The sequence below is a fragment of the Papaver somniferum genome, chromosome 1 (genome assembly GCF_003573695.1).
Source record: "Papaver somniferum cultivar HN1 chromosome 1, ASM357369v1, whole genome shotgun sequence".
Lineage (NCBI taxonomy): Eukaryota > Viridiplantae > Streptophyta > Magnoliopsida > Ranunculales > Papaveraceae > Papaver > Papaver somniferum.
This window is the reverse complement of record NC_039358.1, coordinates 122,657,552-122,668,592: the sequence shown is the minus strand read 5'-3', so window position 1 is coordinate 122,668,592 and position 11,041 is coordinate 122,657,552. Positions and strand designations below refer to the sequence as shown.

Sequence of the window (11,041 nt, the reverse complement as noted above, 5' to 3'; positions counted from 1 at the left end):
GATATCTCACCGATATTTCGCCGATACTCACCGAAATATCGTATTTCGGTCCCTGACCGATATTCATCGAAATACGATATTGATTATATTGATCCATTTTTATGTATTGACTCAGTGAACCACTGGTGGAACCCAGTTCACCCTGACCCAGTGGATTTACTGGTTAGTGGTCCGGTCTGGGTTTCAAAACATTGCTTAGAGGCGTGGCATTTTACTTATACAGTGGCGTAGCCGCGTAAAGGAACAATTGGCTACCGATTTCTTTAGTCATATCTGTTTTCTTCGGTCGAACCTCACCGTGCGCGGTCATCTAGGTTTATATAATCCACGGGTAAGCATACAAACAAATGCTCACTTTACAAGTGGTCACTAAAGCGAAAATCTAATGGAAAGATTTCACTCCAACGCGCATCATGCGGTTTCAATTTGGTTTAATTTAAAAGAGTTTGGGTGAAAAACAGGTATACTAATAATTAATTCCGGTGTTAAATTCAAGTCAGGTAGGGGATACACGAAAAGAACTAGTAGCTGATATGTTCTGTTGACCCACCAGTAACTGAGAACCGAAGGAAAAGTTAACATATGATATGAGAGACTAATGTAATGTATACTTCACGCGATGACCATAATGACAATTCATCAAACGCCTCTGTACTTTGGACATTTTCTGAATTTCCACGTTAATTAGGATCTCATTGGAAGACAAGAGATTCACAGTCTTAAACATTCGTTCCATATTTATCGGAATAACTGTGCACGATCACTAAGATTTCTAATTTTTGTTTCATTCACGTATCTAGAAGAATCAAAAAATGAGTGAGTCAGTGACAGTTCATATTTTGTTTCCAACACTAAGTACAAGAGCTGTCATGTAGCTAGATCGAAAGATACAAAATATAGTTATTGTAGATCTGGCGTAGAGTTAATCATGTGATCTTAGCTTAGAGTTATTGTATAACTTGGTAAGAGTAAATAATGGTCGATCTTGTTGACTAGTTAGTTGCCTACCTTGTGCGACAATCCAGTCTCATCAATTATATTGATTACCAACTGAACAAATTACAGTACTTCAAAGGCACCACAGGCCAGAACCCAGAAGGGTGATTATGGCAGTGTTATTTTTTTTTCAGTTTGTTGACTGGTTGTTGTTGTAGCTGTTGCATGTTCAGCTACCTTGTTGCTCTCGCGCTGTAGAGCCTTTGTTTTTTTAATTTTTCAATAAAATCTTTAACCTTTTTCTTCAAAAAAACATAAATAACCTTTCAAAACAGCTAGGATGACAGAGTTGTGTGACTGAACTTTAAGGCCGGCTGCAACAAGATAAAAGTCCCAATTAGAGCCTGTGTTATTGTATCCTAACTTCACATTGTTCCCTACTGTCTTTTTTTATACTTCCTTTTTTATTTGTCGAATCGCAACTGTCGTTTTCCATGAACAAGGTTGTAGTTCTTGTAGCTCTTGCTGCTTCACTTGGAAACCTGTTGCAAGGATGGGGGAATGCCACAATTGCGGGTACCAAATTAATCTAAACTAATCCCACTCTTAGTTTAGTTCAAACATGATCGATCAGTAGTTAGTGTTCAGCACCAAGTTATTTGAGAAATTTAACCTCGCTGTTTTACTTATGCACATGCAGGATCGCTTCTTTATATAAAGAAGGAATTCAATTTAGAAAATGAACCTAAGGTAGAGGGTCTGATTGTAGTCATGTCACTTGTCGGAGCAGCAATTATTACGACGTGCTCTGGGTCGATAGCAGATAGCCTTGGCCGACGTTCAGTTCTCATGCTCTCATCAGTTCTTTATTTTCTTAGTGGTTTAATCATGTTTTGGACTCCCAATGTTTATGTCCTCCTCTTTTCTAGACTTCTTAATGGATTTGCCATTGGACTGTCTGTGACTATTGTTCCCGTTTATATATCTGAAACATCTCCACCTGAAATAAGGGGATTACTAAACACTCTTCCACAGTTTACTGGCTCTGGTGGATTGTTCTTGTCCTACTGTATGGTCTTTGCTATGTCATTGAGGACTGCTCCAAGCTGGAGGTTGATGCTTGGGGTTCCATCTGTCCCTTCTCTCTTTTATTTTGCATTTACCGTATTTTTCTTGCCTGAATCTCCAAGTTGGCTTGTGAGTCAAGGGAAAACACTCGAGGCTAAACATGTTTTGCAGAAGTTACGCGGCAAGAAAGATGTCTCAGGTTCATTCTCCATCCCCGCTTGTTCTTTTCAGATAGTGATGCATAATCAGTCTCCTCAGTAATAGAAAAATTCTTAAGTTAGTTGCTGGGCTACTATGATATAGGTGAGATGGCTTTGCTGGTCGAAGGAATTGGATTCCCGGAAGAAGTTTATTACAATGTAGTTGTGTCTACTGATTTCGCTGACAATCACAAAGATGCAACCGCAGCAGTGGCTAAGTCTGATGACAATTTGGAGAGCCCTTTGCTCTTGCCTCATCAAATAGTGCCTATTAAAATGGCTCGTCCATCTGAATCAGTTTTGAACGGGCCAAGGCTGAGTGAGCTCTTAGAACCAGGAGTTAGGCATGCTTTAATAGTTGGGATAGGTCTTCAATTGTTCCAGCAGGTAAATTTTTGTTTATAAGTTAAAAGATGTGTATAGTTTATATTACGTGTTTTGCTTCTTCTTATAACCTGTTCCATTTCTCATTGGTGTGGGTACAGTTTTCCGGTATAAATGGTGTTCTCTACTATACTCCTCAGATCCTAGAGCAGTCAGGTGTTGCAGTTCTACTTTCCAACATGGGCATTGGATCTGATTCCACATCTCTTCTTGTTAGTGGTATCACAGCCTTGTTGATGCTTCCTTGCATAGCCGTCACCATGAGGCTCATGGATATTTCAGGCAGAAGGTAACTCTTTGCCTGGTTGACATAACGATTCAAAGTCTTGTAATGGCAAAAGTAGTAGTAGTAGATTTCTTATAAATTTCCGCCATTTGTACTAACTTTGATGCTTTGACACTGCAGGGTTTTATTGCTAAATACTATCCTTGTTATGACCATGGCTCTTGTAATTCTTATCATTGCCAACATCAACATGAAGATAAATTCTGTTATTTGTGCTTTGCTATCAACTGTGGGTGTTGTAGTTTACATATGTAGTTTTGTAATGGGATTTGGTCCAATCCCAAACATACTCTGCTCAGAGATATTTTCTACCAGAGTTCGTGGTCTTAGTAGCGCAATATGTTCCCTTGCATATTGGACCGGAGACATCACCGTCACTTACACTTTCCCCGTGTTGCTAAATTCCATTGGTCTTGCTGGTGTATTTAGTGTGTATGCTGTTGTTTGTATCATATCTTGGGTTTTTGTTTTTCTTAAAGTACCTGAAACTAAAGGTATGCCCCTTGAGTTAATAAGCCAACTGTTCATAGTTACGCAACAAAAATAGTTGACAAGAACAACTGTACTGTAAAAAAATCAAGAGTAAAAAACTCATCAACACCATATAAGTTTGCATCTCTTATTAGATGATAAGACAATTCTTAGCACCATATAAGTTTGTGATTAGTCCAATGTACCAAATTTTGTCATTTTTTTTTATCTTCACATTGTGAATTTTTAGGGTGTAATTTGTGTTGCATGCCACATGCAACACCGTCCAAGTCATCCAGACAAGACAACGCTTATCCGGCATCTCCCAAATTCTACTCAAAGTTTGACATCTGCATTCATGCTTAAATGGAACATCAAATATATAGACAGCATGGCATCGCATGGGATGAAATAAGTCAACTGTTGCTGTGTTTTGATAAGTTGAGATATCAATGGTGAGTAGATAATGCGGTGCACTAATTAGTATGATCAAGGAAGGATAACAGGCTATCAACAATAACAAGTAATTATGATTTATGACGTGACTTGATGATGGAGAAGAGCATGCCACGATCTGAGCTCACCCCTGGTTATCTAACAGTTTATTAATGAAGAGAACACGTAAAACTGATGTGGACGCTGGAATTTCAGAGAGTGGCGCCCATGAATGTGACTTTGAGTAGGATATCCACTTATCTAGAGATGATCAACATATTAAAAAAATTCAACTTCACAATTATCTAATATTGTTGCATTTATGAAATTAAGAATAGATTTCATTTCACTCGGTTGGTGGGTTTTGCAGTTATGGGTTTATACCGGGGAAGTATCTTAACAACATTTTAACTTTTCATTGTTCGTTTTTAAGTTAAGGTCTAGACTCCAGGAAAAAAAACTCAACTTAAAGTTTACTGCGGCCAGAGATAGTGATTCATGGCCTCCCACGAACATCATCCACCAACTACCAAGGAGCCATGCATAATGCACCCTTGCAAAGGCTCGGGCTTTTTTTTATATTTTCTGCTATGTTCAACTTGATGAGTTACATTAAAAAATTATTATGTGAAGGCCTCTCTAAAGTTGTTAAGCAATGCAAGGCTTTAACTGTGGTCCAATCGGAAGGAATTGGAGACACCTTCAAACACCCAGCTAGCAGAAGCAGGATCATAAACAGAAACAGATTTGATTGATTAATCGATGTCTGTGTGTAAATTGCAATAAGGATAATTGCATCCATCATCATAACAAGAGTTGCATTGTCAACAAATACTACTCAGTAGTACCTTTGATCTGGTCCAATTACTAGTAGTGGCTAGCCCTTTAAATCCTTGATAATTTGGAGGCATCTCCATCCAACCTTTGAGATTCATCCATTCATTCATTCTCTCTGAAGCTGGACTTATCCGGTTCTCAGGTACATTCAAGATTTTTTTGTTTTGTTTTTCGAAAGAACATTTCTTGCTTTGTTAATTTCTAGTCGATCCCAAGCCTAAGTGTTGCTAGCTTAGAACTTTACCTACATTTCCCGTATTGACTTAGAGTTTACTGCGCCATGATTTTGTTTGACATATTAGTGGAAAGATGAAACTGGATTCATAATTTTGATCATACAAGTAGCCAAGAAATCTTATTTCATTGAATTAGATAGGCAAAGGAAAATATTTGATTTTTAATTTTCGTAAGTACTTAAAATTTTGTGTTGCAGGTTAGTTAGTTCTTTCGAGATTTTTGCGTTCTGTTAAGTCCGGCAATATGAGGGGTGCAGTGCTTGTAGCTATTGCTGCATCAATTGGTAATATGTTGCAAGGATGGGACAATGCGACCATTGCAGGTACGCCAGCCTTGTGTTTTCCTCAGAATCTCAAATTCCATTATGATCATGAAAATACAAATGAGAAAAAGAAATTGTGCGGTTTTATTTCATTGGGCAGGGTCCAATCTTTACATAAAGAAGGAATTCAGTTTGGAAAGTCAACCAACTATAGAAGGTTTAATTGTAGCAATGTCACTAATCGGAGCTACGATTATTACTACATGCTCTGGACCAATGTCAGATCGAGTTGGCCGTCGTCCGATGCTGATACTCTCATCATTTCTCTATTTTCTCAGTGGTCTGCTCATGTTATGGGCTCCCAATGTTTACTTCCTCCTTCTGGCAAGACTTATAAATGGATTTGGAATTGGTTTAGTTGTTACTCTTGTTCCTGTTTACATATCTGAGACTGCTCCTCCAGAAATAAGGGGATCATTAAACACTCTTCCACAATTCAGCGGGTCTGGTGGAATGTTCTTGTCGTATTGTATGGTCTTTGGAATGTCACTGATGGCTTCACCCAGCTGGAGATTAATGCTCGGTGTCCTTTCTATTCCTTCTCTCATTTATGTTGTATTAACAATATTTTTCCTTCCCGAATCTCCGAGATGGCTTGTAAGTAAAGGGAAAATGCTTGAGGCTAAACACGTTTTGCAGAGATTGCGCGGCACAGATGATGTAGAAGGTTCGTTCTCGAGTTGTATTCGTGATAAGTAACGTTAATTTCCTATTCATATAAGATAAACATATATATACCTGTGTACAAAATAAGTGTCAAATGATGATGGTTAAGTTTGGGGTCATGTTGATCACAGGTGAAATGGCGTTGCTGGTCGAGGGACTTAATTTTGGAGGTGAAATATCATTTCAAGAATTCATTATAGTCCCAGGTGATGATGAAGAAGATACAACCGCTCCCAAAGACCAACTAAAGCTAATTTCACCGGAGGATGGCCTTCATTGGGTTGCAAAACCTGTCACTGCTCTTCAATCCCGCCAGGGGAGTATGGAGAGCCAAGGTGTCCCACTTAGGGACACTATGGTCACCCTCTTCGATAGTATCCACGAGAAGTGTCCTGAGCAAGGACACGCTCTCTTTTCCTGTGGTAGCATGATGAATGTGCGTGAACAGTATGATGAAGAAAGCCAGAAGGGTGATGAGGAATATGCAGGTGGTACACCAGTTTCTGATTTTGATGACAATATGCGGAGCCCATTGTTGCTTTCACGTCAGGCAACAACCAATGGTGAACAAATCGGTATAGGTGGTGGTTGGCAATTGGCCTGGAAACGGACTGAAAAGGAAGGGGAAGACGGGAAAATAGAAGAAGAGTTCAAGAGAGTTTATTTGCACCAAGAGGATGTCTCTGAATCTCGCCGTAATTCACTTATTTCGCTTCCTATATGTGACATTCCAGAGGATACTGAGTACATCCATGCCGCTGCTTTGGTGGGCAAGTCTATGATTCATCCATCTGAAGCACCTTCAAAACAACCAGGGTGGAGCGACCTTTTTGAGCCAGGAGTCAAGCATGCATTACTGGTTGGAATTGTGCTTCAAATACTTCAGCAGGTAATTTCCCTTCTCAAGTTCTTGAAATCAAATAGATAGTCAAGACCAAACTAGCATTACCTTTAAAGATTACATTACAAAGCTGCAAAAGTACTTTTAAGAACTTGGTTTGTTTGGTTGGAAGGCTAGTTTAACCTTAGTGTCGTATTTTCATTACGCTGTCTCATGCACTTCATATGGGTTTCTTTCTTGGTTGTGCAGTTCTCTGGCATAAGTGCGGTTCTCTATTACAGCCCTCAGATTCTTAAGCAGGCAGGTGTTGGAATTCTGATTTCCAACATGGGCATTGGTCCGGATTCTGCGTCTATCCTTATTAGTGCTCTCACAACCTTCTTGATGCTTCCTTGCATAGTCGTTGCTATGAGGCTTATGGATAATTCGGGAAGAAGGTAATTCTTATTTCAATAGATCTCAGGAGACCTTTATTTACCTGGCTTGAAAAGATTGCCCCATAAGAATTTGAACTTCATGTTAATACTATTGATCTTGCACCTTCTTAACAAAATCTTCTTTAATGTAGGAGCTTGTTGCTTACCACAATTCCTGTACTGATTGTGTCGCTGGTAATTCTGGTCATTTCCAACGTCGTAGAGATGAACTCTGTTTTGCACGCTGCAATATCAACCACAGGTGTTATAGTTTATATCTGCTCCTTCGTCATGGGTTTTGGACCGATCCCGAACATCCTCTGCTCAGAGATTTTTCCTACTAGAGTCCGAGGTCTCTGCATTGCAATATGTTCCCTAGTATTTTGGGCATCAAACATCATCGTCACTTACACACTCCCTTTGATGCTCAACTCGATTGGCCTAGCTGGTGTCTTTTCTATCTATGCAGTTGTGTGCATTATTTCCTTGGTATTTGTTTTCCTGAAGGTTCCTGAAACCAAGGGAATGCCCCTTGAAGTGATAAGTGAATTCTTTGCGGTTGGTGCAAAGCAACAAGCTGCCAAAAATAACTGATGCTGCTGCCAGAGACATTAGCACGCTTCCAGACCGGATTTCCACATGGTTGTTGCATGAGAATCCGCTAATACTAGAAGTGAGGCAAAAGTTTTCAACTTTTATCACTTCCTCAACTTTTTCATTTGGAAGTTGCTTTTCCCCCTAATGTTATATGGTTTCCTTTTTCATTTTTTGTTTCAACAAAAGTTCAAAATGCCATTTCTAACAGTGCAAATCTGTACTCAAGAGTGTTGAATTATTACAGACAATTTATTGTAATTTGTAAATTGAAACTAATACAAACAGAAGAACCTTGAGTCCATGTATGGGCATGTGAATTGATTCAAAAAAACATCAGCTATACATGTATCTGCATTTCAAGTACTCGAAACTTCAACTGATACAACACTGCGGTTTCTATTAACAAAATAACTTCTTCTCTTCTACATTAACCAATGTTTGCGCCGATCAACAATTATCTTCGGAATAGAAGTATCAAGAGAATAATAAAGGAAACTAAGTGATCCAAGTATACATATTACAAAGAAAATAACCACTGACACGTGTGGTTTACACAAACTTGGCATTAGAGTTTCTTCATTTCCTCAGATGATGTATCGTTTCCATGCGAGCTTGGAGATACAGAAGAACTATTTTCTGCTTGGCCGCCATTGGATTTCCGATCTACAGATGCCGACCTGAAAGGTCTTTCAAAATCTCGTGCATCGCTAGGGTCAATCACCATTTTATTGAGTTTTTGCTCCTGAAACGAGAACAAATAACACAATTAGATCATGACAAGTTTTTACACATAAAACTAAAGAGGTGGACGGATTAAAGCCTCCAGCAGCACTTACATTCTGTAGGGACTCCAGTTTCTTCTGTAATGCTTCATGCTCAGCTTTAATGCGATATGGAACTCCAGTCTTTTGATACATATTATTTTGTGCCAAGTCCTCATCAATCTCATTGACAGTAGTAGCAAAAGGATGGTTAGCTGGAATCCATCTGACTGTATCAGGGTCGACATCTGGAGGTATTGAATCCCCTTCCTTAATAAACATGGTTGGCCTCTTCCACTGGTACGCCCTGGATCTCCTCCTTTGATGGCTTGATTGCTCATCTTGGGTTAGAGTTATAGGGGCGAGACGATAAACCTTTCCACACATTTCAACGGTTGAGTTGGTCTCATTTACTTTCACTAATGGATTATCAAATGGATCATCATATTTGAGTGGTCCTGAGCTGTTGTTTAATGCAAAGAAGTTTATAAAAAAACAATGTAAAGCAAATTGATATCACTTTCTGTAATTCCATCCATGACGAGCAAAGCTGCTATTTTAAACTCCCGCAGATATAAGAGTCATTAGAGTACGAGTACAAACAGTAAGGGATGTTAGGGATAGGAAACATACATGCCTCTTCTATCAGATCTCAATTGCCCTCTTTTAACAAGATCAGCAACAGAACCATGGTGACTGTTCCTGGATTTCCTATTGATATAATCTCTTACAGCAATCAGCGAAAACGAAATCACCACACACCATATTGCAACATGATTTGTGCGAATCTGTCGTTTTATCTGACATAAATGCAGGGTTAAGTACAACATTTCTAGATAACATTGCTTGCCCTAAACTGCTAGATTACTCAAATCTGAGAAATAATTCTATTAGAAGAGAGATACCTCAAATACCACAGGAGTGACGTTGCTGCTAATCATTTCTCTGAATTTGCTAATCTGATTACCAGAATCCCTAACTTCCTTGTCATTTCTAATTCGTTTCTCATCAGAATCTTCCAAACTACAAATAACTTTCACAGGGAATTTCTGCTCTACTTTTCGAGGATTCCAGCTTATATAGTTCGAACCAAATCGAAATTTATCTCCAATTGCAGAAATCCTATAGTTCGTTTTGGATTTTGCAGGCTATTGAAAAATACATAAAATTGATTAGTAAATTTTTGATGAAAAAGGAATTAGATTGAAAGAAAAACAAAAAGACATTAATTATTTACCTCAAATGAAATAGATTGAAACTGGAGAAGAGTAGCAACGTTCGATATTACTGCCATTGTTTTATGATGTTAGGTTTTCAAGTCATGTGTGGAAGTTGAGATCATCTTCAATTTTCACTTGGGAACTTAGAGTTAGGGTTTTACAGGATTAGAGCAGGAACTGTTTGGTCCGCACTCACCAGGGTCCAAGGATAGGTTTTGACTTCATTTTCAGAAATTTAGGATGGCTGAAGACACCCACTGTTTTAACGAGAGCGCCCTTAGTGGTGTTTCGCAGTTTAATATTTTGCCGCCTAACCGGCCAAATAGTCGATGTGTGTTTCACGATTCATTTCCGTTTTAGTTTAAATTTTCCTTAAATTTTGGGAGAACTAAGAGCATCTCCAATAGAGTTTGGGTCTCTAAAAAAAAAAAAGGTTATTATTGGGGCGTCACAAATCAATAGAGGGGTTTTACTTGGATTCTTAATGTCCAAAAAAAATGGTTATGGAATATCCTAACACATATACAAAATGTCTAGATTATCCTTTAATTAGAAGTGATTTTACGTCCAGGTTTGGATTAATTCCAACCGTAGAATTTTATTTGCATGTAAATTTACGTCCAGGTTTGGATTAGTTCCAACCGTAGAAGCTCATTTTACATCCAGGTTTCTTTTAATTCCAACCAGTAGAATCCGATTTTACGTCCAGTTTTCTTTTCAACCGTAGAAGTGATTTTACGTCCAGGTTTGGATTAACACCAACCGTAGAATTTTATTTGCATGTAGTTTTACGTCAAGCTTTGAATTAGTTCCAACCGTAGAAGCTCATTTTACGTCCAGGTTCCTTTTAATTCCAATCGTAGAATCTGATTTTATGTCCAGTTTTCTTTTAATTCCAACCGAAGAAGTGATTTTACGTCCAGGTTTGGAATATTTCCAACCGTAGAAGTGATTTTACGTCTATATTTGGATTATTTCCAACCGTAGAAGTTTATTTTACGGCCAGTTTTTTTCTTCCCACAAAAACTTTGTCCCAGAATTCACCAAGTATACAACAAAATTCATTAATTTAATTTTTTATCTAATTAAATTAAATTAAAACTGACTAAATAAGGGTTGTTTAGTCATTACAAAATTATTTGAGATAAGGGGTTTTTGATATTACTTATGGGTGACCCGTTTTTGTCCTATTAGGTGATGCCCCTCTAATGGAACGTGACGCCCCGTTTTTGCTACCACATAGGATTTTAGATACTCTAACATAAAAAACTCTCTCCAATAGTGGTTGGATAGCAAAAAATTAGCATGAGGTGGCAGTTTGAGTTTGGATGAGAGTATCTAAATTTAGATACTCCAATCCATAC

At 38.4% G+C, this 11,041-nt stretch overlaps 3 protein-coding genes across 4 annotated transcripts; 2 read left to right on the top strand and 1 right to left on the bottom strand.

Moving 5' to 3' along the window:
* The first annotated feature begins 1,080 nt into the window (after nt 1–1,080).
* On the top strand, nt 1,081–3,548 carry LOC113332455 (monosaccharide-sensing protein 2-like). Of its 2 annotated transcripts, XM_026579000.1 has the most exons (6): nt 1,081–1,350; nt 1,447–1,512; nt 1,637–2,203; nt 2,308–2,591; nt 2,690–2,877; nt 2,995–3,548. In XM_026579000.1, the coding sequence occupies exons 3-6, from the start codon at nt 1,708–1,710 to the stop codon at nt 3,419–3,421; spliced, it is 1,395 nt and encodes a 464-aa protein (XP_026434785.1). In that variant the 5' UTR covers nt 1,081–1,350; nt 1,447–1,512; nt 1,637–1,707; the 3' UTR covers nt 3,422–3,548. The 2 variants fall into 2 exon arrangements, with proteins under 2 accessions (XP_026434785.1, XP_026434780.1); XM_026578995.1 differs by having other exon boundaries at nt 1,081–1,512.
* A 933-nt stretch (nt 3,549–4,481) lies between these two features.
* Nucleotides 4,482–8,038, top strand: LOC113299028 (monosaccharide-sensing protein 2-like). The gene is made up of 6 exons (XM_026547959.1): nt 4,482–4,759; nt 5,051–5,176; nt 5,277–5,843; nt 5,974–6,731; nt 6,933–7,120; nt 7,252–8,038. The coding sequence occupies exons 2-6, from the start codon at nt 5,098–5,100 to the stop codon at nt 7,691–7,693; spliced, it is 2,034 nt and encodes a 677-aa protein (XP_026403744.1). The 5' UTR covers nt 4,482–4,759; nt 5,051–5,097; the 3' UTR covers nt 7,694–8,038.
* A 29-nt stretch (nt 8,039–8,067) lies between these two features.
* On the bottom strand, nt 8,068–9,888 carry LOC113299037 (protein MULTIPLE CHLOROPLAST DIVISION SITE 1-like). Its single transcript, XM_026547967.1, has 5 exons — nt 9,695–9,888; nt 9,363–9,605; nt 9,091–9,257; nt 8,533–8,920; nt 8,068–8,438 (listed from the first exon to the last, which is right to left on the bottom strand). Exons 1-5 carry the CDS (start codon nt 9,749–9,751, stop codon nt 8,262–8,264), a joined length of 1,032 nt encoding a protein of 343 aa, XP_026403752.1. The 5' UTR covers nt 9,752–9,888; the 3' UTR covers nt 8,068–8,261.
* Nucleotides 9,889–11,041: the final 1,153 nt, after the last annotated feature.

What these genes read in the sequence shown, in the direction of transcription:
- LOC113299028 (XM_026547959.1), top strand. Translation starts at nt 5,098, where the DNA reads ATGAGGGGTGCAGTGCTTGTAGCTATTGCTGCATCAATTGGTAATATG. An exon ending in GGACAATGCGACCATTGCAG is followed by an intron (nt 5,177 to 5,276) that starts GTACGCCAGCCT and finishes TTCATTGGGCAG; the next exon opens with GGTCCAATCTTTACATAAAG. An exon ending in ATGGATAATTCGGGAAGAAG is followed by an intron (nt 7,121 to 7,251) that starts GTAATTCTTATT and finishes TCTTTAATGTAG; the next exon opens with GAGCTTGTTGCTTACCACAA.
- LOC113332455 (XM_026578995.1), top strand. Translation starts at nt 1,431, where the DNA reads ATGAACAAGGTTGTAGTTCTTGTAGCTCTTGCTGCTTCACTTGGAAAC. An exon ending in GGGGAATGCCACAATTGCGG is followed by an intron (nt 1,513 to 1,636) that starts GTACCAAATTAA and finishes ATGCACATGCAG; the next exon opens with GATCGCTTCTTTATATAAAG. An exon ending in CGGCAAGAAAGATGTCTCAG is followed by an intron (nt 2,204 to 2,307) that starts GTTCATTCTCCA and finishes ACTATGATATAG; the next exon opens with GTGAGATGGCTTTGCTGGTC.
- LOC113299037 (XM_026547967.1), bottom strand. Translation starts at nt 9,751, where the DNA reads ATGGCAGTAATATCGAACGTTGCTACTCTTCTCCAGTTTCAATCTATT. An exon ending in TCACTCCTGTGGTATTTGAG is followed by an intron (nt 9,258 to 9,362) that starts GTATCTCTCTTC and finishes CATTTATGTCAG; the next exon opens with ATAAAACGACAGATTCGCAC. An exon ending in AGATCTGATAGAAGAGGCAT is followed by an intron (nt 8,921 to 9,090) that starts GTATGTTTCCTA and finishes ATTAAACAACAG; the next exon opens with CTCAGGACCACTCAAATATG.